The sequence below is a fragment of the Lynx canadensis genome, chromosome A3 (assembly GCF_007474595.2).
Source record: "Lynx canadensis isolate LIC74 chromosome A3, mLynCan4.pri.v2, whole genome shotgun sequence".
NCBI classification, from domain to species: Eukaryota; Metazoa; Chordata; class Mammalia; order Carnivora; family Felidae; genus Lynx; species Lynx canadensis.
In genome coordinates this window covers 27,277,475-27,302,501 of record NC_044305.1, presented here as the reverse complement: position 1 = coordinate 27,302,501, position 25,027 = coordinate 27,277,475, and the positions used below count along the sequence as shown (strand labels likewise).

Here is a 25,027-nt window from a genome sequence, read left to right as displayed (position 1 = left end):
GCAAGGAAATACTTGAAGAAATAAAGGTTGGGAATTTTCCAGTATTAAGGACAGACGCTAAGCCACAGATCCAAGAAGTTCAGAGAACACCAAACAAATCTATACACACACTAAGCATTTCAAAAATGCTAAAACAAAGAATCTTAGAGGCCAGCCCAGAGGGAAAATAACTTACGATATACCGGGGAAGCCAAAAATTACCAAATGATGCAAGACAGAAGACAATGGAGTGACCAGTGCTGAAGGAAGAAAACCTATCAGCCCAGAGCCCCACACCCAGTGAAAATATCCTTGAAAATAAAGGACAAATAAAGCCTTTTCTAACTAAAAAAGAACTGGAGGAATACATTGCCAGAAGATCTGTTTCTACAAGAAATATTGAAGTTCTTCAGGCAGAAGGAATATGAAACCAGACAGAAATGTGAGCGAGCCTAGCATGAAATGCAGAGTGCCGGAAATGGAATAAATGAAAGCAAAATTTCAAAATTTTGAATTGCCTTAAGTCTAAAGAGGTCAGCAAGCCTGTAAAGGAGCAGGTAAATATTTTAGGTTTTGCGTGTCCTCTTGTAAGCACTCTAACGCTGTGGCATGAAATGAGTCTTAGACAATAGGTAGATGTGCATGGCTGTGTTTCAATAAAACTGTGGGCTCTGAGATTTGAGTTTCATGTAATATTTATGTGCTACAAGTTAATGCTTTTGACTTTTTCCCCCAAATCATTTAAAATTGTTTTAAAGGGGCGCCTGGGTGGCGCAGTCGGTTAAGCGTCCGACTTCAGCCAGGTCACGATCTCGCGGTCCGTGAGTTTGAGCCCCGAGTCAGGCTCTGGGCTGATGGCTCAGAGCCTGGAGCCTGTTTCCGATTCTGTGTCTCCCTCTCTCTCTGCCCCTCCCCCGTTCATGCTCTGTCTCTCTCTGTCCCAAAAATAAATAAACGTTGAAAAAAAAAATTTTTTAAAAAAATTGTTTTAAAGCCATTCTTGGCTCATGGGCCACCCTTTAGAATGTGTATTTATAGCATATGTAAAAATAAAAAATGTGTATACATGAATGGTGGTATATCTGTACAATGAAATACTGAGCAATAAAAGGAATGACCTTATCCAATAACATGGATTGGTTTTGAAATAACTCTGAGTGAAAGCCCGGCAAAAGTAGGTACTGTTTGAGTTCATCCATGTAAAATTCTAGAAAATGCAAACTAATCTCTAGCGACAGAATGTAGTTAAGTAGTTCTCTGCAAGTGCAGGGTGGGGGCCAGGGGTGGGAGAACGGGAAGAGAAGGAAGGGATTTAAAGTAGTAAAGAATAGGAGCACCTGGGTGGCTCAGTCGGTGGTGCGTCCGACTTCAGCTCTGGTCATGATCTCGAGGTCTGTGAGTTCGAGCCCCGCGTCGGGCTCTGTGCTAACTGCTGGGAACCTGGAGCCTGCTTCAGATTCTGTGTCCCCCTCTCTCTCTGCCCCTCCCCTCCTTGCACTCCGTCTCTGTCTTTCGAAAATAAATAAACATTTTTTTTTTTTTTTTTTTTTAAGGAATAGGGGCGCCTGGTGGCTCAGTCGGTTAAGCGGCCGACTTCAGCTCAGGTCATGATCTCATGGCCCCACGTGGGGTTTGGGCCCCACGTCTGGCTCTGTGCTGACAGGTCAGAGCCTGGAGCCCGCTTCGGATTCTGTGTCTCCCTCTCTCTCTCTGCCCCTCCCCCACTCGTGCTCAGTCGCACGCTCTCTCTCTCTCTCTCTCTCAAAAATAAACATTAAAAAAAATTTTTTTAGTAATAAAGAATAAAGTATATGACCACAGCATGAAGAACAGAAGGGAAGAAATGGGAATCCACTTTTTTAAGGCCTTATACTGTACACGAAGCAGGATATCCTTTGAAGGCAAACTGGTTAAAGAGGTGTGTTGTAAATCCGAGGTCAGTCACTAAAATTGGTCTCTCCATCTCTTTCCCACTCTCAGCCCCAGAGTTTGGTACAGGGTTCCACCCTGGCTTAGTGGTGGAGCAGGAGACTCAGGCCGAACCAATCAGCACGTAGAGGCCACAGTGACTGGTCCAGGCCCAGGCAGGTGGCAGCACCAATGACACATGTTCTGGCTGTTCTCGGGAATTCTGGGACAAAGACAAATCCACTGTTATTTCACAGAGTCAGACGTAGAAGTATGTGAGACCCTTCCAGAGGCACTGCCAGAGCCCTGTTGTGACCCAAGACCTGTAGGTGAGTGCAGTCAACAGGAAGGGGCGAGCAGCTGAGAGATGGAGAGAGGACACAGAAGGGCAAGAACCTTTCAGTTCTGTGAGCCAATAAGGCTTCTGGCCTGAGTTTGTTTGGGCTGCGATTTTCAGTCACTTGCTGTGTTAACAAAGTAGCACAAATGTATTCTCTTTCCCACGGCTCCGGCTCCGGCATCCGAGTGTGGGTTAGCTGGGTCCTTTGCCCTGGGTCTCACCAGTCTAAAATCAAGCTGTCCACCAAGTCTCTGATCTCCAATGAGGCTCAGGGTCCTCTTCAAGCTTACTGTTGGCCAAATTCAGTTCCTTGTGGTGTAGAACGGAGCCCCTCCCTACCTAGAGGCTGCTCGCCTCCCTGCCATGTGTCCCTCTCCGCAGCATGGAAGTTTATGTCTTCAAGGTGAACAAGAGAATGTCTCTGCTGCTTTGACTTTCTCCTGCAGGAAGGCCTGCACCTTCTTTTGAAGGACTTCTCTGATGAAGTCCACCCAGGCCAATTTCCCTTGTGACTACTTCAGAGTCAACTGATTTGGAACCTTCATTATGTCTGCATAACCCCTTTACCTTTGCCGTGTAACATTATGTATTCATGAGAGAAAAACCCATCATATCCACAAGTCCTGCCCACACTCAAAGGGAAGGGATTATTCAGCCACGTACACCATGGAGTGGGAATCTTGGGGACCACTTTAGAATTCTGCATACCACAGACACCTGATGCCCTTGTGCCTTACACTCAGTCATGAATCAGTTTCTGGAATTTTCCATGTTCTACTAGACTTCAAGGTTGTTTCCTGTCTGACTTCTTTTCACTTGGCTTTACAATTACCTGGTTATTTGTCTCTCTTCCCCATCAGAAGCTAAAAGACCGAATGAATATTCGTCATTCTACATCCCAGCTCACAACCTGGCTCCATAAACATTTGTTGTATGGATAAGTGGAGGTGATTCTTACACTGGGGATGAGGATTAATCTAGATGGCTTTAAGGACCACATTGATTGTGAAAATTCTTTAATCCCACCCTGCTGACTGCATCCAGTCCAAACTCAAGTATGGTTTAAGAGGTCCTACCGACTTGCCCCATGCACACTTCTCTGCCCTCACCACGGTCAAAGTCCACTTCCCTATCATACTATGCTGTAAGAAAGAACATTAAACCACTTCATTTCTAGGCTATGGTTTGCTTAGTTGTTTCCTTAGCCTAGAACGCTCTTCCCTACGTCAACTGACTTAATCCTGCTGTTCATCATCTAAATAAACAGAAATCACCACCCCAGGAAATTTTTCTTCATCACCCTCTCCTGCCTCTGTGTGTGGCTGATGCCCCTCCCTGGGCTTCTATAACCCTCTAAGCTTCTTTCCCCCCTTCCTAGAACTTGTTATCTCTTGTAAGTTGAGTCCACCTCCCCTACCAACTTGAGCTGTCCTGGAGAGCAGAGAACAAAGCTTCGTTATTTGGGGTCCCAACACTGGCCTGGTCTGGGTAAGGACCACGAATAGTTGTTGGACAAAGAAATGCGTTCCATCTCTATTTTGTGATTTAGGGTCTTTCAAGATACCCATACTTCTCGGTGTCCTGGGCCCCGTGGCAGGCCAGCCTAGCAGGCCCTGGCTTACCTACAGGTTCCAAGCCCAGGCCACAGGGCAATGGGCATTGGCCATCACAATGTTCAAACGACAGGCTGGTTTCTACTGGCCCGGAAAGGCTTTTTAAACATTCTCGTTCACCACCTAGTGCTCCTTTCAAAAAGAGTAGGCATGGGGAATTATGAGGCTGGCATTCCTGGTCCTGCTCTCACTTAGAGCTTCACGGTGATGAACTGTAGTTAGACAACGTGCTGCCCAGAGATGAGGAACCAGCCTGAGACAAGAACTGGTTACCTCCTCTGGGACACCTTGTTCCAGTTGCTGAGCATTTGAGAGTAGCTTTTCCCTTTCCCTTTTCCCCGAGAGCCAGCCACTCCCCTGTTTTACAGAGCATCAAAGTTGGCCCAAGCCTTGCTAGGACCACACACTTTAGCCCTAGAGCTGTGACGGGGAGGAGAGCCTGTCTCGGTCCCATCACTCCCGCAGGCAAGAATTGAGCTGTGTCCCTGTGCTCTACACTCAATCACGAGTCTCGGTTTCTGGGATTTTCTATATTCAAAGACCTGGTTAAGACAGTACTTTTATCATCATTATCATTTTACAGATAGGAAAAGCAAAAGAAATGACAAAACCTGGTCCCGTACACACCTACTCAAGCGTGCCGCGCGCTATAGCTCGGCTAGAACTCCGGGGCGCGCGCTTCCCCTCGCCGCTTAGGGCGCCCGCGCGCGTGTGCCCCGACCGCCGTCTGCCTAGCGTAGCGGCTGGTCACGTGCAGGCGCGGGGGCGGGGCCCGCTCGGACGCCTGCGCGCCTGCGCGCTTGCGCGCCGCGGGCTGACCGATCCCTACCCTGTCCGGCCGAGCCGGCGCTGGGTCCCGCGGCCATAGCCGCGTCTTCTCTCGGCTCTGCCACCAGCCGGGGCTCGGGCCCGGGCCCGGGCCCCCGGGACATGGCCCTCCGGAGTGCGCAAGGCGACGGCCCCACCTCCAGCCGCTGGGACGGCGGCGCCGAGAAGACAGGTACGGAAGCCGGCGGGGGTGCCGAGGAGCGGCCTTCGGGGACGGCGCGAGGGGCAGGGGCGGCCCTGCGGGTGGAGAAGGGGGGAGGCAAGGAACAGCTGTCGGAGGAGCGGCCCCGGGCGCAGGCGGCGTCCAGGAGGGGCCCGAGGGACCGCGCGGGGTGCGCCCAGCGCCGCGGGCCGGGGTCGGGACGGCGGGAGAAGAAAAGGGTGATGGGCCCGGTCACGTCTGAAAGGGAAGCGATCCTGGAACTGGGGAGTCAGCGGATGCTGAGACCACAGGAACCCTGCTGGCAGACTCGCGTCCCCTGTGCGAAGGAAGGGCGGGGGAATCTGGTCCGGCTTCGTCACGTCTGGAGAGAATTGGGTCTCCCGGAGAACTGAGGCCAAGCCTCCACCCCCGGCCCGAGGCTGTCCGGCCACGTCCGCACGCTCCTGGTGCCTCCTCCCTAGTTGTAAGGCAAGTTTCCCAAACTTCATTCATCGCTCACCCGCTTGATTTACGCGGTGTACGTGTACCACCTATTTGTTTTAATTGCCATAAAAATCCAGCCTTTTAAAATGTCCAGTTCACTGGTTCTTAGCACATTTACAGTGTTGTGCAATCATAGCCGCTGTCTGATTCCAGGACGTTTCTAATTCCCAAAAGAAATCCATCACTCCCCATTCCCCAGTCTCCACAGCTCCTGGCAACCACTAATCTACTTTCTGCCTCAATCCTGTGCCACCTATTTGAATGTTACTTAATTTTGTAGGAGAAAGCGATTCTCCCAAATTTTCATAGTTTCATACCAAGCAGTAATTTCTGTGAAACCATGGTTTCATTGTGCACTGGTTTTGAATATGTTTTACGGACAGTTAAAGTACGGCACTTAAAATTATTCACGTTTACTCTGTACCGAGTAAAATAATCTCTTTGTCCCCTAAGACTAAGGTAACTTTCCCACCTTTCCGTCCTCTGATGGGGCGCTGCCCAGAATAGAACCAACCACGTATTTAACCCACATTTTTGGTGAAGCACCTGGTGTCCACACTTTGTTTCTCTGGGCTCATTTTCTGTTATTTTCTTTTTCTCCTGTTCTAATCCTGGATGGAAGTGGAGCTCACTCGTATTATTTCTTTGGGCTCTTTGGCCTTTGTAAACCCTTTGCTGGTGTTTTAGTATGACTGGCATCTGTCCTCATGGCGTAGTAGTGCCCCAAGTCGTATGGGTTTTGTGACCTGTTATATCGTGTGGCTGTGCCTAGGTTGTGAGACCTAGTTTCCTTGATGTTTTGCTTCTCTGGATGAATGGGAGGAATTTAGAGATGAGAGTTTTTGTTTTTGGTAAATGTTTTTGTTCTGTTTTTAATCCTATTGGAGACTTGGTGGCAAAGTTACTAATACTGGAAGCCCCCCTTTGTAGACTTTACGATCAGAGTGGTTTACTCTCTAGAATATTTTTTCTTTATTGTTAGGGTAAAGCAGTCTTTCTTAATACATACTTGTCTTCATGTTTCAGGTAGTTAATGGATCTCTGCTAATTTGGATACTGTTTGTTGAAACTAATTAGGACTTCCAGAAACAGAGGCTACTTTGTTTTCTTTTGTTTTTAATAGGAACCTTACTCCAAGTAAGGTAAAGCGTTCCTCTCCCACTGTCTTTATCTGGTACAGATAATGAAGTTCAAACATAAAACTTTAAGTTATTTTCCAGTGTCAACATTAGGAGTTCAAGGGATGGGGCAGGGGCGTGTCTGTTTAGGGGGACTCTCTATCCCCTCTGGCCGGGCCTTCCATTGTTTTGATTAAGGCTAGCGTTGCTTGATTTGAGTTTGACTTCTGTTTAAAAACTGTCAAGCTTTCTCAGGGTGCCTGGCTAGCTCAGTCGGTAGAGCATGAGACTCTTGATCTCAAAGTCGTGAGTTTGAGGAGGTAGAGTTTACTTAGGAAAAAAAAAAAAAAGACTAAAGCAGTCTTGATATGCAAACTTAAACCGAATAATCGGTATGGAATTTTGTACTCTCACACAGATTTCGTTATTAAGTGTCTAGCATCATTTACCTCATCTAAGTCACTAATATGTATTGTGCTGATATGGAGAAACTTTTAGAGGAAGCATAGCTAGTGTTTGTTTATCTTTTCTCATTGTCCTTTCCCTGTATATTAAGATATATCTTAATATACCATCTGTATATATCAGATGGTTTTGGGAGATACTTATTGCTTAGAGGATCTTTACCTGGGTTCTGCAGCCAGAGTTGAGAGAGGCATGAGAAAGTAATGGGTTCAGCCATCCTTCTCTGAACGGTTAAGAACCACTGTTTCAATTCTTTATTAAAGTAATTTTCACGGAGAACGGGTCAAATAGTACTTATGTCATTGTTCCCCCTTTGTTGAGGGAATTACTTTTCAGATATCAGGCTTTTTTTTTTTTTTTTTTTTTTTTTTTTTTTTTTTATAGCAGTGTCTTACATTTTGCAGCCAGTTGTAGGATAGTTACTTCATTCTGTCATGGTTATGATAGCCAAGACCTCTACTGTAAAGGAATTTGGGAAGTATCAGCTTCGGAATATATATATAATACATGTCTCTCTTAAGTGGGGGCAAAAGGAAACTGGAGAAGAAAGGATTCAAGGGACTCTGACCTATATGCAGATGTCTCAAGTGTAGCAATGTGTGCCTCACCCCAAAATCCATACATAAAATTTCTCTTGAAGTAGATCGTAGATGTTAAACCTCGGTGTTTTCCTGCACATCCCCAGAATAGGACTATGATTTTTCTCTCTGAGGTGAAATTAGCTGTTTAGCTGACACCACTAACCTTTTCTTCCTTGTTGTGTAGCTTAGCAGTTGACCTTATCACTCTGTGCTTTCTCCATCTGCGATTCACTTGAGTTTTCTCTTTTCCCCTTTGTTACATCACAAGGAGAGCCTATATATTAGGTGCAGTAAATATTTGTTGAAGGAGGGGAGTGGCACACACAGGCGTGCCTTTGATATTGGACCCTGAACAGACAGCAGCTAAAGTCCACATTGGAGCAGTGTCCTACTCTGGGAAGTACCAGTAACTTTAGAAAAAGGCCAAAGAGCCTAGAAACCTATGTAGAGTTGTGCAGTGAGCCCGTTCTTAACAGGAGCATGGGGAAAAAGAATGTCATTCGCTGTAGGCCAGTTTTTCCAGAGGAGCAGTGGCTGAGCTAAATTATTTATTTTATTCTGCACATATCTGTTGGGTTCCCACAGAGTGCCAAAAACCAAGAAGACAGGAGTGCATTTTGAAATGCAGGATTAAAAACAAAATCAGAGTAGAGTGTTAGGAGAGATAAGTGTTGGAGCTGTGGTTCCGAATTAGTTAAAGTTCTGGCAGATTATTTGCCAAAGCATAATGGGAATCTGGCTGATTGCAGACAGTGTTATTTCCCCCAAGTTACTAGCAACAGTTTTCCTTTCCCTCAGATTGCCAAGCAGCTTACTTGGGAAGAGGGGTGATATGGATAGATATCTAAACAAATTGAGGAAATCTTTCCACACTCTTAACAAGTAGGTTAACAAGATTTCTAAATGTCAGCTTACCTCAAGCAGTATTCAGTGTTATCATTCTAAGTGTTCTTAGTTTGTGATGTGTAGAAAGTACAAGGGCACTCTAAATTGGGGGGGGGGAATATATATATATATATATATATATATATATATATATATATATATAAAATATCTGCTGCTTTTTCTTTCTTTGCCAGAACTTAATCCAATCCCTGCCATATTTCGTTCCAGCCTATGTTGTTATATAAAAAGTCTTCTTTTTGGGGCACCTGGGTGTCTCAGTCGGTTAAGCATCTGGTTTCGGCTCAGGTCGTGATCACAGTTCGTGAGTTCGAACCCCATGTCGGGCTCTGTGCTGATATCTGGGAACCTGAAGCCTGCTTCAGATTTCTGTGTGTGTGTCTCTCTCTCCCTCTACCCCTCTCCTGCTCACACTCTGTCTCTGTCTCTCTCTCAAAAACAAATATTTAGGGGTGCCTGGGTGGCTCAGTCGGTTAAGCGCTGACTTCAGCTCAGGTCATAATCTCACAGTCCGTGGATTCGAGCCCCGTGTCGGGCTCTGTGCTGGCAGCTCAGAGCCTGGAGCCTGTTTCAGATTCTGTGTCTCCCTCTTTCTCTGACCCTCCCCTGTTCATGCTCTCTGTCTCAAAAATAAATGTTAAAAAAATTAAAAATAAATAAATAAATATTTAAAAACAATGTTTTTAATAAATAAACATTAAAAAAAAAAGTCCTGGGGCTCCTGGGTGGCTCAGTTAAGCGTCTGGCTCTTGACTTCGGCTCAGGTCATGATCTCACAGTTCATGGGTCTGAGCCCCAATTGGACTCTGTGCTGGTGGTGCAGAGCCTGCTTGGGATTCTCTCTCTTCCCCCTCTCTCTGCCCCTCCCCTGCTTGTGTGCTCAGCCTCTCTCTCTCAAAATAAACACATAAACTTAAAAAAAAAAAAAAGTCTTCTTTTCTTCCACGTGTCTACATGTCTTCTCCTCCAAAGGATGGCCCTTTGACCCGTAGTTTAAAATTCCTTCCTTGTCTTCCTCTTGAGTGCAGGATAAAACCCAGACTAATTTACGACCCACATTTCCTGCAGTCCTCCCAGGTTCTGTTTTCTCTCTTTACCTAACACTTGAGCCTCACAGACTCTCTCTGTGTTTTCTGGACATGGTGTTTCTCTCATGTGATAAGGTCTTTGCACATACTCTTTCCTCTGCCTGGAATGCTCTCCAGCACAGTCTTCCATGTGCAAAATTTGCTTTAAGAAGGTGGCAGAATATATTTTCATTGAAGCCTTTCCTGATTGCCCCAGGAGTAGGCATTCCTTCCTCTGGATTTTCATAATTCGTCATGATTCTGTTCTATAATAATTGTGTTCCTCCCCAACGTGAGCCTCTCAAAGGCTAAGGGGTCATATTCATCTTTTTATCCCAGTGTGGTGCTTAACTACCAGTAGATGCTCATTAGGTGATGGACTGATAAATGGATGGATAGACTAATGAGTGGCTGGGGAGACGGAAGGGAGGAAGGAAGGAGGGAAGGACGGACGGACAGACACACACTCAAGCCAAGAACTTGAAGCACCTTATAAACAAACGTCTGACTAGCTAGGTGCTCTGCTAACAGAGGGCATTGGGACTTGTTTTTTCATGATTTCTAGGTAGAGTAACCATTTAACTGAGCATCCAAACTGGGACGTTTCTGAGAGTGCAGCTGGCAGGAAGGATTTATGTGGATGATTATACTGGGACTCTAGGCGCAAACCAGGAATGTCTCAGACAAACAGGAGCAGACGGTCATCCTACTAGGTGAAAATAACAGTCTAGCCAGGAGGACAGGTTTCCCCGGGTGAAGAGTCACCTGTGTTGCATTTGTAGCTGCACCTCCGGTTGCACGTGACCGCAGTGCAGTGATACCTGTTTATGTGGTTAGTGTGTCACAACTGTGGTAGGTAGGTAACCAGGACCACCGTTCATTGGTGTTAATAATGTGCGTCTTTGTCCTGGAAACAGTTTGTGGACTGTTGTCTCAGAATAAACTACTACTCAGGAAAGTTGCTTTGTGGCTCTCCTTTTTTTGTTTTTAATTTTTATTTTATTTAAATGTTTATATTAGAGAGAGCACGCAAGCCGCAAGCCAGGAGGGCTAGAGAGAGAGGGAGACAGAATCCAAAGCAGACTCCAGGCTCCTGCGGTCAGCACAGAGCCTGACACAGGGCTCGAACTCATGAGCTATGAGATCATGACCTGAGCCGAAGTTGGATGCCTAACCGACTAAGCCACCCAGGCATCCCCCCCCCTTTTTTTTTTATTTTAATGTTTATAGTTGAGAGAGAGCGGCTTTGTGGCCCTTCTAAAGCCTAACTGACTTCCAGCGTTCATCTTCTCTAAAGCCCAAACTTCCTTCCAGTGTTACCTTCCATTTACATTAAGTGTAGTGTCTTGCACCTTGTATTTGCTACGTAAACATTTTTTTAAGGAGTCGATTTACTGTTAGATGGAAGGGACTTGTGTTTCTTATCTCTCGGCCTTTCTTCTCTCTACCCTGCCCCCTGCCTCTTGAAATCCTCCCCTTCCTTTTGAAATTGCACTCTCCGGTAATGCCTTCTCAAGTTAGCCTGACCTACAACGGTCTCTTTGAGCTCTTGGTGTCCGCACATCCCTTTTTTGGGGCAATTATGGTACACTGCTTTGTAACATCTCTTTGGTATTGACTTGTTTAACTTGCGTTTGCAGTTCGCAGTTCCGAAAGTTAGGCATTCCACATTAAATTGTGAAAGCGTGTTTTCTGCGTTATTTTCTTTTCCTTTTTTTTTTTTTTTTCTTTTAAGGAGATGGCTTATTTATTTATTTATTTATTTATTTATTTTTAAGTTGATGTATTTATTTTTGAGATAGAACATACCAGCAGGGGAGGAGCAGAGAAAGACAGAGGATATGAAGTGGGTTCTGTGCTGACAGCAGAGAGCCCAGCATGGGGCTTGAACTCATGAACCATGAGATCATGACCTGAGCCCAAGTCAGATGCTTCCACTAAGCCACCCAGGTGTCCCTCCACATAATTTTCAATAGAAAAATTATAATATGATACACATCAACCACAAATCTCAGCCAATTTCCTAAAAAGGAATTTAAACACAGTAAAATGCCAGTGTATAAATAAACTATCACATAGGGATGTAAGATGCTTAGAACATCACCCTTACTTAATATGGTCATCAGGAAACAGTTGCTTTGTGTGCAACTATCATGCCTGTCTTATCACCAGCCACGCTGAAGACCCAAGTATACCCTTTGATCTGTTTTTGAAAATATGTAGGGTCTCCTGTCTGGCTCAGTTAATAAACTGTGCAACTCTTGATCTCGGGGTCATGAGTTCAAGCCCCATATTGAGTGTGGAGCTTAAAAAAAAAAGAAAGGGGCGCCTGCATGGCTCCATTGGTTGAGCATTGGACTCTTGGTTTCAGCTCAGGTCATGATCTCATGGTTCATGAGTTCGAGCCCTACATCGGGCTCTGCGCTGACAGTGTGGAACGTGCTTGGGGGCACTCTCTTTCCCCTGTCTCTGCCCATTCCCTACTCGCTCTCTCTGTCTCTTAAATAAACTTAGGGAAAAAAAAGAAAGAAAGAAAATGTCTCTGTGTAATTCTGAAATGTTACCAGTTGTATTAGCATGTAACTGGAAAATTTTTGTCTTGTGGTTTTATTTTAAAATGCAGTATTGAATTTTGGCGATATGCATATAAACAGGAAAAATTATTATATAAAGAGATATATATGTTCTGTGAAGTTTGGGATTAAGAAAGAACAAGCATTGTATTCTATTCTGTCCTATCCTATCCTATCTTATACTATACTATCCTATTCTATCTTATCCTAAAACATTAGCAGTAAATGTTAGATGTGCCTGAGTTTAATGAGCACTTACTGTAATTGTAATTCCTTGCTTGTTACTTACATGGTATATCTCCTTAGTGTTTTGTACATTATGTGCTAATTACATGTTTGTAGGTGGACTTTAAGAATATCTACCTGTACCCCAAATCAAATAAGGAGATTGAGCCCTGCGCAGAAAATGTACACATGCTGAATACGTGCCTAATGCCTTTTTCCCCTTTGTTTTGCAGACTTCACCGCCAAAAGGAAAAAGAAAGTGGCAGAGATTTACCAGGCTCTGAACAGTGATCCCACTGATGTGGCTGCCCTTAGACGCATGGCTATCAGTGAAGGAGGGCTCCTGACTGATGAGATCAGGCAGAAAGTGTGGCCCAAGCTCCTCAATGTCAATACCAATGACCCACCTCCTATATCAGGTAATGGTGGGGAATGTTTGTGAGGGGAACTTGTCTAAGATGCGAGGACAAAAGAATTTCAGGATCTTTCATTCTTAATGCTCATTTTAAACCAGTTGTAGATGAGTAAATCTGAACCATTTTAGGGCCCACTCTAAAAATTGGGCCCACTCTGAAAATAAGGCCAAACTGATAAGACTTTTCTTCAAAAATGGAGTGAGCTTTTACGAGGTTGATAGGTAGCTTTTATCAGCTAAGTGGGGGAGTTTATATTCTGGTCTGTGTTCACTTAGAGGTGGGTTGTAGGAATCTGTATTTTAACAAGCACCCCAGCTGGTTCTGGTGCAAATGAACTCCATTTTGAGAAACTTTAGGCCACGGGGAGAGAGAATATTTCTCCGGTCCTTAAGAAAAACAAGGCCAAACGAAACTTTTTTGTTGGGAAATACTAAGATTCTTTTGAAAGCTCAAATTCTGTAACTGTATGAAAAGCTGTTCCTTAACTAGTTTGCAAGGCCCATGCAGTCGAAGGAGTTTCTTGGAATATAGCACAACATACGAAGAAAGTACTGTGAAATAAAGAATCCACTTTGTCATTCATTCACTCAACACTGGTGGCTTTCCTGCCGTGTATAGCAGAAGTCCAGTGCTGGAGATTCTTCCACTCATTTGGCAGGTGGTCCTTGTGCTCCTGTTGTGCGCCAGGTACTAGAGATGATTAAAACAGCCTCTGCCGATCAAAAGCTCGCAGTGTCACGGTGCACACTGCAGCCGAGTGGGTGTTAAGTCGCCTCTTGTTAGTCTCTTTGAAACCGGCTGCCTCGGAGCAGTCAGCTATGGGTTGGAAGGAAGAGACATCACCATATTCACACTCTTAACTCCTGAGATGATGTCCTTCTCTCAGATCGCAAACTTCCCAGATCTTTATAAGATGAAGTCTGTATGTGGGGATGTGTTACACGTGCTCCTCGGTGCTTTCGGTTGTAGTTGTGATGGAAATGCGCACTTGTTACAGAACACTCGGTTCTGTTGAGGAAAGTGTGCGCTTGCTGCGTATATACAGCAGCTAAAGGCTGCTGCAGTATTTTCAGTGTTGGATTGGCAGCTGAACACAAGTACCCGCTCCTGTTTGCACTCAGTCCTAGAATTTCAGGGTCAAGAGACGTGAGGTACTTCTTTGTGTGCGTTTATCTTAATACTCCTTTCTGAGCAGCTCAGTGCTCCCTAGGCTGTACAGATGTTTGAGTGTCTCCAGCAGTCTGTGGTTTCCCCATCCACGATCTCAACTGATCCTTGCAGTGACCTGAGAGGTGCATATGGAAGGAAATATCCCCATTTTACAGACGTGGACCTTGAAGTTCAGGGCCGTCCCCCGGTGACACACGGTAGCAGCCTCCAATAGGCCCCTGGCCTCCTGACTCCTTGTGCACTGCTCCTTCTGTCTCAGGGTTGCCTCCTGGACAGTCCGTGTCCCTCCGCTTACAGGCACTTCAGCTTGAATGAAACGGCGGGTTTGGAGCTAACCTGGGGGTTCCTCTCCCCATGTTGTCTCTTGTGTCATATGTCCTCTTGAGGAAAAAGCTTGAGTGTGCCCTCCCGGCCTTTGGTGCCATAGCAGAATGTTCTTGTCCCTGCTCCGGCTTCTCAGACTTTGCTGCGGTAACGCGTTCCTTTTCCTCCCACAGGGAAGGACCTGCGGCAGGTGAGCAAGGACTACCAGCAAGTGCTGCTGGACGTCCGCCGGTCCTTACGGCGCTTCCCGCCCGGTGAGAAGCAAGTGCTCCCTCGGTCTTGCCGCCCCAGGAGCTCCCGCCCCAACTGCACCCAGTGGGACCCGGTCGGGGACCTTGTACTCACGACTGGGTCACCTTCAGACCCCGCACTGCCAAAGTCTGAGCCAGAAGTCCTTTCTCTTGGCCTAGAGGTGGTGGGTGAAAACCCTAGGGGTTTTTCCCCCTTCAGAGCCACGGGAGAGACTCCGTAGGGACCGCTGTAGCCATTGTCTGGCTTTAAAGAGCAGCTTGGCTGACCAGTGGGCGCTAACAAGAGCCAGGCATACCTTCATCCGATTGGATTTCTAAGTAGGGATTTCTCCCACATGCCTCTGTTGGGTCCCTGGACTGGAAGGGAGGCCATTCCCTGCGTGGTTAAAGAGGCTGTTTGAGAAACTGCTTCCCACACTGGGGAGAAGGAGAACAGTGGCCAGCTCTGGTCTCTGTCTTCGCAACAGAGGAAGCTGGGCGACAGACCTCGTGCTTCTGATCCCGTCCTCTCCCTCTGGCAGCCTCGCCTTTGCGTAGGTCCGGGGAGGAAGGAGAATTGCTGCAGGGGACGAGAGCCTCTAAACCCATTGCCCCCCTCTTCCAAAACCGTGCTCTGGCTCAGATTTTCCCCGCTAAAGTACCTTCTTCGCCGCTTGCAGCCTTGCTCCAAGGCGGTGACACTCGCCATCCCTGTGTGGCCGGTAGCTTTTAAGAATGTGTGCCCGTGGCCCAGTCCCCTTTCCCTGGGCTACAAGTCCACATCAGACCGCACGGGCCAAGGCCCCATTTCCCCCCAGCTAATCTTTTCCTTGGAACCCTTTCTGCTTCTTCCGTTTGTGGACCGATGGTGCGTGAGGCTCTTTGTATTGGCTGACCTTTCCACGTGCTTTCATATTCTTCTCGCATCCGTGTTGTTCTGAGTTTAGCCGACCTCTCTTACTCTGAAACTTCAGAGTTTAGGTTAGTCTCTCCGCCTTGATTACTTTCCCTAACCATCGTAGCCGGTCTGCTCCATTTTCTTTTTGGCTTATCTTTTACAGTATGCCTTTTTGAGAAGAGGTAGTGTAAACACGAGCAACAGATGAATTTGCTTTTACCTTAAACCCTTTGTCAGGGTCGTTTGGGCGCTTCCATGAACTGTTTTCTCTCAATGTCTGTCATAACTGGAAGGGCTAATGGTGTGGGAGAGCAGTGCTGGGGCCACTCCTCCAAAGCAGCTCACAAGGCCACGTTTTGGCAGTTTCCTTCTTTCTTCCTTTCTCTCTCTCTCTCTTTCTTTCCTTTTTTTTTATTTTTTTTTATTTTTTTAAATGTTTATTTTTGAGAGAGAGAGCAAGAGAGAGAGAGCAAGCAGGGGAGGGGCAGAGAGAGAGGGAGACCCAGAAGCAGGCTCCAGGCTCTGAGCTGTTAGCACAGAGCCCCACGCAGGGCTCGAAATCACGAACCGAGAGATCATGACCTGAGCTGAAATTGGAGGCTTAACCGACCCTGCTACCCAGACGCTTTTTTTGGCATTTTCATACTAAAAGCCACATGAGAGGCGCCTGGGTGGCTCAATTGGTTAAAGGTCTGACTCTTGGTTTCGGCTGTGGTCACAATCTCATGGTTCTTGAGCCCCGACTCAGACTCTGAGCTAACAGCAGGGAGCCTGCTTGGGGATTCTCTCTCCTCCCCCCTCCTTCTCTGCCCCTCCCCAACTCATGCAAGCTCTCTCTCTCTCTCAAAATAAATAAACTTCCAAAAAATAAAAAAATAAAAGTCACATGAGCAGAGGAGCCATACTGACCACTGCCAGAACCAGCTGCGTTATCTGCACTATCTCCTGAGGCAGGTGCCCCCGTTTCTGGAATATCTTAGATCAAGATATAGTCCTGGGGGAGTGCCTGAGTGGCTAAGTTGGTCAGGTGTTGTGATTCTTGATTTCAGCTCAGGTCATGATCTCACGGTTCAGGAGTTCGAGCCCTGTGTCGGGCTCTGGCTGACAGTGCAGAGCCTGCTTGGGATTTTCTCCCTCTCTCTCTCTAACTCTCCCTGCCTCACGTGCATGTGTTCGCGCGCTCTCTCTCTCTCTTTCTCTCTCTCTCTCAAAAATAAACTTAAAAAAAAAAGGGGGGGGGCGCCTGGGTGGTTCAGTCGGTTGAGCATCTGACTTTGGCTCAGGTCATGATTTCACGGTCTGTGAGTTCAAGCCCCGTGTCAGGCTCTGTGCTGACAGCTGGGAGCCTGGAGCCTGCTTCGGATTCTGTGTCTCCCTCTCTCTCTCTGCCCCTCCCCCATTCATGCTCTGTCTCTGTCTCAAAAATAAATAAACATTAAAAAAAAATTAAAAAAGAAAAAAGGTTAGATTCCTGTGATGCTTAGGTTGGCTTAAAGGGGAACACACAATTCTTAAATTTTTTATTTTTATGTAGTTTCATATCTATAGAAAAGTTGCAAAAATAAGACAAATGATTCCTCAGATAACTTTTACCCAGATTTCCTTATATGTTAGCATTTTACTATCTGTTTTCATATTGCTTTGTGTCTTTCTTACACACACACACACACACACACACACTTTTTTTTTCTGAATTATTTAGGAATAAATTACAGACCTGCTGCCCCTTTACCCCTAAATATTTCAAGGTGTGGTTCCTAAAACAAGGCCCTTACATAATCACAGTGCGCTTATTAAAATCAGTAACACACTGAAAAATACTGCTTCTCGTGTATATTTTATTCAGGTCTCACCGTTTACTGCAATAATGTCCTTCACAGGAAAAGGAGATACAGATGCATTCATTTCCCATTTAGTCATTGTTTCTCTTTAGCCTTCTTTAACCTGGAATAGTTCCTTTGTGTTTTATGACTCAGTTATTTTTGTAAAATTTCCCTTGGTTTGGGCTTGTCTAGTATTTCCTTATGATTAGATTCACGTTTTTGTGCTTTTTTTGTTGTTGTTTATTTATTTTTGAGAGAGAGCACAAGCGAGGGAGGGGTGGACAGAGAGGGAGACACAGAATCCGAAGCCGGCTCCAGGCTCCGAACTGTCGGCGCAGAGCCCGACGCGGGGCTCCAACTCCCGTGCCCTGAGATCCTGGCCCGAGCCGGTCAGACGCTCAGCCGACTGAGCCCCCGGGCACCCCAGGTTTATGCGCTCTCGATGGGAATTCCACGGAAGCGATCCTGTGTTCTCGGCGCGCACATCAGGAGGCTCGTGCCGTCACATAGCCACACCCCTGGCAGTGTCCGCTGCGGGGACCTGGTTAGGAAGGCGTCTGCGGGCTCGCCCGCCGTGAGGTGGCTGCTCTCTGGCTCTTTCCCGTGTGCCAGGTGGTATCGATGGTGTGTGGATTCCAGCGTGTTGCCCAGTTGTTCCTAATTCGGTTTTTTGTTTTTGTTTTTGTTTTTAATTAAACGCTTTGGAACTCCTTTGCTGCCCGTCCTAACCTCCTGGTTACCAGGCTGCTTGCTGTGTTCAAGTGCATCTCCCCTCCCCCCTCCGCAGGCATGCCAGAGGAACAGAGGGAGGGGCTGCAGGAGGAGCTGATCGACATCATCCTGCTCATCTTGGAGCGCAACCCCCAGCTGCACTACTATCAGGGCTACCATGACATCGTGGTCACGTTTCTGCTGGTGGTCGGCGAGGGGCTGGCGACATCTCTGGTAGAAAAATTGTCCACCCACCACCTCAGGTACCGGTGCAGAGGAACAGAGGAGGAAGGCGATCTCTGCTCGAGCCCCACCCCCACCCCTGCCCCGCCCCCGGGAGAACTCCTGGGCCCAGTGTCCGCTCATTGTTTTCAGCGTGGGAGCCCCGTTCTGCCCCCTCAGCCCGGATCCGGTGTCCGGTTGGACCGAGCTCAGTGCATTGTCTCCCTCTAGGGATTTCATGGACCCCACAATGGACAACACCAAGCACATATTAAACTGTCTGATGCCCATCATCGACCAGGTGAATCCAGAGCTCCACGACTTCATGCAGAGGTATATACGCCCCTCCGTGCACGCACAGACGCACCCCTTCGGCTTTCTCCTGGCCCGTGTGTCTTCCCCACGAGTCTGGCTCGGTGTCCCCATCATCGTATGTTGATGAGCGTTAAGTTCTTCCAGGTCGTCCTTTCTGTCTGCCAGCGACCTGGATAATCCAGTTCTGTACATTCTGGGAGCATTTGGGGGGTACCGTGCTCCTGTGGGGATACAAGAGATGTCACAGCACAGGCCCTTGAGGACTTTACATCTGGTGAGGAGAGGTCGGTGAGGTCCGCGTGCCGAGGTAGACTCTGAGGTTACTGCCACCAGAGAAGTACATAACTACTGTGGGATGCCCAGGCGTGAAAGACAAAGTCAGCTGTGGGTTGTTTTACTCACCAGATACCAAGGAGAAGAAATATTTCTTTGCAAATCTCACGGGACTTTTTTCTCTTCTGTGTAATTTGCAATGTGTCTTTGACCGGCACCTCACCTTTTTTTTTTTTTTTTTTAAATAGTATCTGTGTCTTAAGGTGTTTCAGTGATCTCTTAACGGAACAGTTAATACAATTATGTCTTTAAGCCTGAGAATATGTATATTGCCTGTGCCCCCAGACGGATATATGATTTTCTCAGAAGGAAAATGATGGTACATTGTGAAAACAGCTACTTCTTCCTGTATATGACATTTTTTGGCCATTAAGAAAACAGCCAGTGAGATAAGGCAACCAGGACCCTATCATAGTATTAGTGTCATGATGGTGGGTATGTTTTAAGGACTTTGTATTTTGTGAGAAGACGCTGAATTCCTCGGTGGCTGAATTTTCCAGAGAGTGTCTTTCTCAAATTCTTCTCATAAGCGCGGAGGACAAAGACACCCCCGACAGTGGGAGGGGACAGCCCAGCAGGGAACCTGACATCTGGATTTCCTTACCCCTAGTGCCGAGGTGGGAACCATCTTTGCCCTCAGCTGGCTCATCACCTGGTTTGGGCATGTCCTGTCTGACTTCAGGCACGTTGTGCGGTTATACGACTTCTTCCTCGCCTGCCACCCGCTGATGCCCATTTACTTTGCAGCCGTGGTAAGTACAGGCCGTGAGCCGGCAACTAGGTTCACCGTCCATGATCATTTTCCCTCAAGGGAGACCTGGTGACGAGGGAAAGATGGGAAAAACAGCATTTCCCAGACTGACGTCCCTGGACACCGTTCCGTGCATTGTTAATGGGACTGTCATGGGAAACGAAGGTTCTGTGTAAAATAGGCTTGATAAATGCTTGGTTGGACCAAGTGAAACCAGTCTGTTGACCGCATGTCTCCTCTGAACCTTTAAAACGCTCGCGTGCGTTAGGGATGGTCAGTGTTCCTGTTGACGTCTTCCGGAAGTGGTATAGACCGCAGCTCCAGACTCGGGAAGAGGCGAGGTGCGGTATGACGAGAGGACACTGACGTGGCTTGGTGGGGGCTCCAGTTAGGAGGGCCTGGATCGTGGAGGTCAGAGTGGAAGTGGGAGCACACGGGAACCCTTCGCTGTTTTGGGGAGGGGAGCAAGCCTGTTCTTTCTACTGCTTTGATCCATTTCTTCCGTGTTGCAGCTCCAGGGATCTCCCCGATACCCCTTTCCTCTTCTTCCCCCCGAAAGAACCTCGCTCATTTTATTGGTCAGCGTTCCACATCTTGGGGTGGGAGTTTGCCGGTTGTAGGAAGGACGAGCTCACCGGGAAAAGCACTCAGATACGTGCGTTATTGCTTCCTAGATGGACACGAGACTTTGTTGAAGGTGCAGGGCCAGCCCAGTCTGTCACCAATTTAAATTCATCGCTAAGGAGAATGACGTGCCAGTGGCGAAGGCCCCGTATGTTCTGGTCTCTGACGCAAGGCCTTGCTCCCCACAGATCGTGTTACATCGAGAGCAGGAGGTCCTGGATTGCGACTGCGACATGGCCTCGGTCCACCACCTGTTGTCCCAGATCCCTCAGGACCTGCCCTACGAGACACTGATCAGTAGAGCCGGAGACCTGTTCGTTCAGTTTCCCCCGTCCAAGCTGGCTCTGGATGCAGCTGCCCAGCAGCAGGCCGAGAAGTGAGTGAGGCCAAGGCTCCGGTTGAACCGGGGGTGTTCGTACATGAGCAGGAGCGGTGAAGACCGTGTCTGCTGGGGACAGGGCTGGGCCGTGTTTCTAGAGATCTAAGCTTACGCCAGCAGGACCCCCACTTTGGTCTTCATGAGTCTTTATCAAGAAGAGCCTTCGAAGCAGTGGGTGGCTCTGCCCTCAGCCTCTTTCATAATCCAGTTTTTCTTTCCTTGTCTTCTTTCGAGCCATCTCGTTCTTTCCGTCTCCTTCCCTCTGCAGGACGGCAGCCTCTACCTTCAAAGACTTCGAGCTGGCGTCGGCCCAGCAGAGGCCTGACACGGTGCTGCGGCAGCGGTTTCGGGGCCTTCTGCGGCCTGAGGAGCGAACGAAAGACGTCCTGACCAAACCAAGGACCAACCACTTTGTGAAACTGGCGGTGATGGGGCTGACGGTGGCGCTCGGAGCGGCCGCCCTGGCCGTGGTGAAGAGCGCCCTGGAGTGGGCCCCGAAGTTTCAACTGCAGCTCTTCCCCTAGACGCCAGAGAGGACGCTTCCTCTTCCGTGACATTAAGGTCTCACCCTTCCATGGAAGGATTGGGAGGGGGTGGAATTTCCTTTATTAAAAGGGTTTCTGTCAAGGGTTTTCTATTCCTGCCGGCCCTCCCTCCCTGCCTGTGGTTTGCCTTTGCTTCAGAGGCCGAGAGGGGAGCCCGCCTGGCATCTGGCGCCGGCACTTGGAGGCCTGGCTGCGGACTCCTCTCCTTCCGGGGGGGGTTACTCAGCGTCCGCCCCCACCCCCCCCCACCCCCCCGCTGCCACCTCTCGTGTTGGAGGAACTGGGTTTCTTGAGCTGCCCACGGCTGTGGGAACTCACTGGGCCTGGTGCCTGGGGACCCTCTCGGCTGCCCAGTGGTAAGTAAGCTGGGCCACCGAGCGCCCGCCTCGCGGCTCCTCCGGTTCTGTCTGCGGCGGCCGGTCAGACACGGAGGGAGCCGCTGCTGAGGAAGTCGGACCTTGGAGCAAAGGCGAGGACAGAGGCTGCCGGCCGGGACCAAGACCGGCCCCTCTCAAGAGCAGCTCTGCTAGCTGGCGGAGCTGGTCAGAGATCAGACAGGCGTGAACTAGGTTCCTAGGTAAATCCTGCCTGTTTTCAACCTAGAAGGCACTTGGGCATCTCCAGTCGAACAGGAAGGGACATCAAGTTGTAGGGCCCAGATACAAACTGGTTTTGCCTGCCTTGTTTCTTTTTTTCCTGTCTGTTCTCTTGCACACACCACATGATGTTGCTTTTAAAGGACATTTTTATTACTGTTTTTAGAATTACACATACCCAACGTGTAAAGTGCCCTCACTTTAAAAATGATAGTTCCTTCATGGGAAAAATAGTTCTCATCACAAGGATGAGCTTCTAGGACCCTGAACTTCCTTTCTCCCCAGTTATTTAACACCTCACTTGAGCTCGAGTTGCTGTGTGCTAACAGCCCCGCTCCTCCGGAGTGCCCACGTGCCCAGCTTTCCTTCCTTCCTGTTTCCCTCAGACCACTTTCCTGCTCCCATGTAGGCACCCGCTCACCACGCTGGCTTCATTTGGGGGGGTTCAGTTTATGCCCTCGACTGCTGGTCTCTCCTTCCTGGTTGGAGATGTCACTGGAAACTCGTCAGCAACCAGAAAGGGACACACTGCAGTCTGCAGAGGTTGGGGGAAGCCGAGAGCAGCCAGCTCCCGCCCTGAGCTTCTTGGGGACCCTCCAGGACTTAAGGGACAAGATGGATCGTTCGGTCCTTCCTGGACGGCTTTTCCCGTAAGCGAAGCCAAGTTTCTTTGAGATTAACTCTGGCTTGAAAACAAAAGTGCCTTCTGCTGCTCTGAAGAGTTGAGGCGTATGGTATGAAGCAGCAATGTCCTTTCATTTCCCTGGTCTCTGGGGCACTGTTCTCTTGGCAGGTGTTTTCTTAACGTGAACATGCCAGAAGTCCTCTCCCTTGGCGTACCCAGACCACAGAGTGGAGGGCATTTAGTGTGCCAGGCAGCCAGCGGGCCCAGAGCAGTGGGGAGTGGTGTCTACGCCAAGTCACGTGAAGTGACACTAAGCACTTTAAAACAGAAGGTCAAAGTGATGGGTCATTCTCTGTAGCAGGAGCCCCACTTGGGGTGAGTGTAATGTGGGTGGGTTAATCTAGACAGTGGGGGATTCGTGAAGACCAAGGAAATTCTTCCAGGACCCTGAGGTGGTGATGTGACAGATAGTCCCAGTCTTCTCCCCCCAGCAAGTTTGTCCCCTGTCATCTTTACGGACAGATGGCAGCACGGGCGCCTCCTGCCCCGGCACTGGGGCCTGGAAGGAATTGATGGGGAAGAGGGAAGGAGGGCATGTGATCAGGGTCCCAGGGCCACGGCCTTCAGATGCCAGGAAGCAAATGTCATATGCTCCCGCCGTGGCCTAAGGAGGGGGTTCGTTTGTTTTGTGGCTTTGCTGACATCAGGGTTCCCCCTGCCAATGAGAGGAAAGCATTATCCTTTACCTTCAGGTGGTTTACTGTTCTGTAAAGAATACATGTAAATATTTTGTACAGAGCCCTGTATAAAATAAATAGCCATACGTGGTTACTAATCAGTCTCCTGACATGGTGTCCTGCATACCACTTGTGGGGAGTAGACTCTGGCCTTACGCACCTGGCCTTGGGGCGCCCCCTTCTTCCACCTCGGGCCTGGGACTGCGCTGTAGTCTGCAGACTCTTGGTTGGCCTTGACTTGCCTGGGGAGCTTGGGGATTACCTGCCGCCGGTTCTCTTTCAGCCGCACACCAGGTGCTGCCTGGGGGCACTGGTCACCACTGAGCAGCGCAGGCCACGTGGGGTATTAGTCTGGGGTCGTCTTGCCTATTCTCCACATATTTCTGGAGATGCCTTTGGCTCTAAAGGCAAGGCTGACATTTGGTTTGGGACCTTCATTGGAGTCTGATGTGAATGTAACTTTATTTCCACATGTGATTTCCAGCCACAGAGGAGCCATCGAGAGCTATTCTTGCCAAGCTCCTCCAACATCCTCAACACTCCCAGCCGTTGGGTAGTGGGGGCCCAGGGCAGTGCCAGGTGCCTGTGGCCTCCACCTTGAGGATGGGGCCATCCTGGAGGAAGCATCTGAGTTGTCTGGGATGCTCGTTAGCGTTTCCCTGGCCCAGAGGGGAGGGGCACCCGAGACGAGCAGGCACCGCTCAGCTCTTGGACCTTGACCGGACGCGATGTGGAGCACGGGGCTGGCTGGGAACCGCCCCGCCCACGGGAGCTCATGCACCAGACCGCTACATTGAACAAGCAGCTTGTTTTGAGAGGCAGATTTGGCGTCCGTTTCATCAGAGTTGATGGTTAAATATAAAGAGGAGAATTTTGGTCCTTCCAACATTGAAGGAAGCGTATGTGTGGCATAAGAAGAAATAACTGCGTTTTGTTCCCTAAAAGCCTTAGAATTTCCCGATAGGAGCGTCTTTTGTTCACAGTGATTCCATTTGATTCCCTGCGAGTTTCTGCTAATGAGGAGATGAGGTGGGATCACTGGAGTTTCCAGAATGGACAGGTGTGGAGGGTGGGACTTTTACCCTTCCCACTGACTTCCAAGGAGGCGAAGGGACTGGCGGGGGGGGGGGGGGGGAAGGAGGGGGCGGTAGCTGGGGAGCCATGGCTATACCAGCTCCGGATTCAGAGATTCGGAAAACTTCTGGATGAACACCTCACAGTGCCAGGAGGCGATGCACCTCCCTCCCCTAAGCCTTGCCCCCTGCGTCTCTTCCATTTTAGTTTGGGGAGTTGTATCCTTTATAGTCGGTAAATGTAAGTAAAGTGTTCTGTGAGCCCTTCTAGCAAAGTATTGAACCCGAGGGGGTGTTGTAGAAACCCTTGAATTTGTGGTTGACCGGAGAGAAGTGTGGGCAGCCTGGGCACCCCATTTGCGGCTGCATCTGAAGTGGGACCGAGTTAACCTGTGAGGTCTCCAGGTAGTGTCAGAATTGAGTTGTATCGTTGGGCCAGTTGGTGTTGGGGAACTGGAGAAGCGGTGTCAGAAAATGCCACGTGATAGGCGAGTAGAGGGGGAAATAGTGTAAAAACAACAGCCGACTAAAGTGTGGGTGGGGGGTGCCTGGCTGACTCCGCTGGAGGACGTGCGTCCTTGATCTCAGGGGTCGTGAGTTGGAGCCCCACATCGGGTGTAGAGCTTACTGGGAAAAAGTGTGGTGGTTTTATAGAGATGAAGTAGGTCATGCCAGTGGAAGGGGACTTGGGGTTCAGGCCAGGGACAGCTCTGAGCCCTAGAGAAGGGAGCTGGGACTGGGTGTGAGAGAGCTAATGGTGGCATGATGGCTGGTGTGTCACTTCCTGGCAGTGTGAGCTGCTCTGAGTTGCACCGTCCCTGAGACTCAATGTCAAGAACAGTAAAATAGGGATAGTCCCATCCCACATGGGCGGTTTAATGAGACGAGCTTTGTGGAAATGTACAAACTGTGAGGCGCTGGGAGTGTTTTAATTCGGTGGGGGTGAACGTTTATTGATCCATAAACGCCTTTAGCCAGCCCGGAGCTAGGACCCCCAAGTTCACCCAGG

At 48.6% G+C, this 25,027-nt stretch overlaps 1 protein-coding gene across 1 annotated transcript; it reads left to right on the top strand.

Moving 5' to 3' along the window:
- Positions 1 to 4,676: 4,676 nt before the first annotated feature.
- TBC1D20 (TBC1 domain family member 20) lies at positions 4,677 to 23,043 on the top strand. The gene is made up of 8 exons (XM_030309876.1): positions 4,677 to 4,840; positions 12,480 to 12,665; positions 14,330 to 14,410; positions 17,895 to 18,081; positions 18,272 to 18,373; positions 19,299 to 19,440; positions 20,252 to 20,439; positions 20,711 to 23,043. Exons 1-8 carry the CDS (start codon positions 4,771 to 4,773, stop codon positions 20,964 to 20,966), a joined length of 1,212 nt encoding a protein of 403 aa, XP_030165736.1. The 5' UTR covers positions 4,677 to 4,770; the 3' UTR covers positions 20,967 to 23,043.
- The last annotated feature ends 1,984 nt before the right edge of the window (positions 23,044 to 25,027 follow it).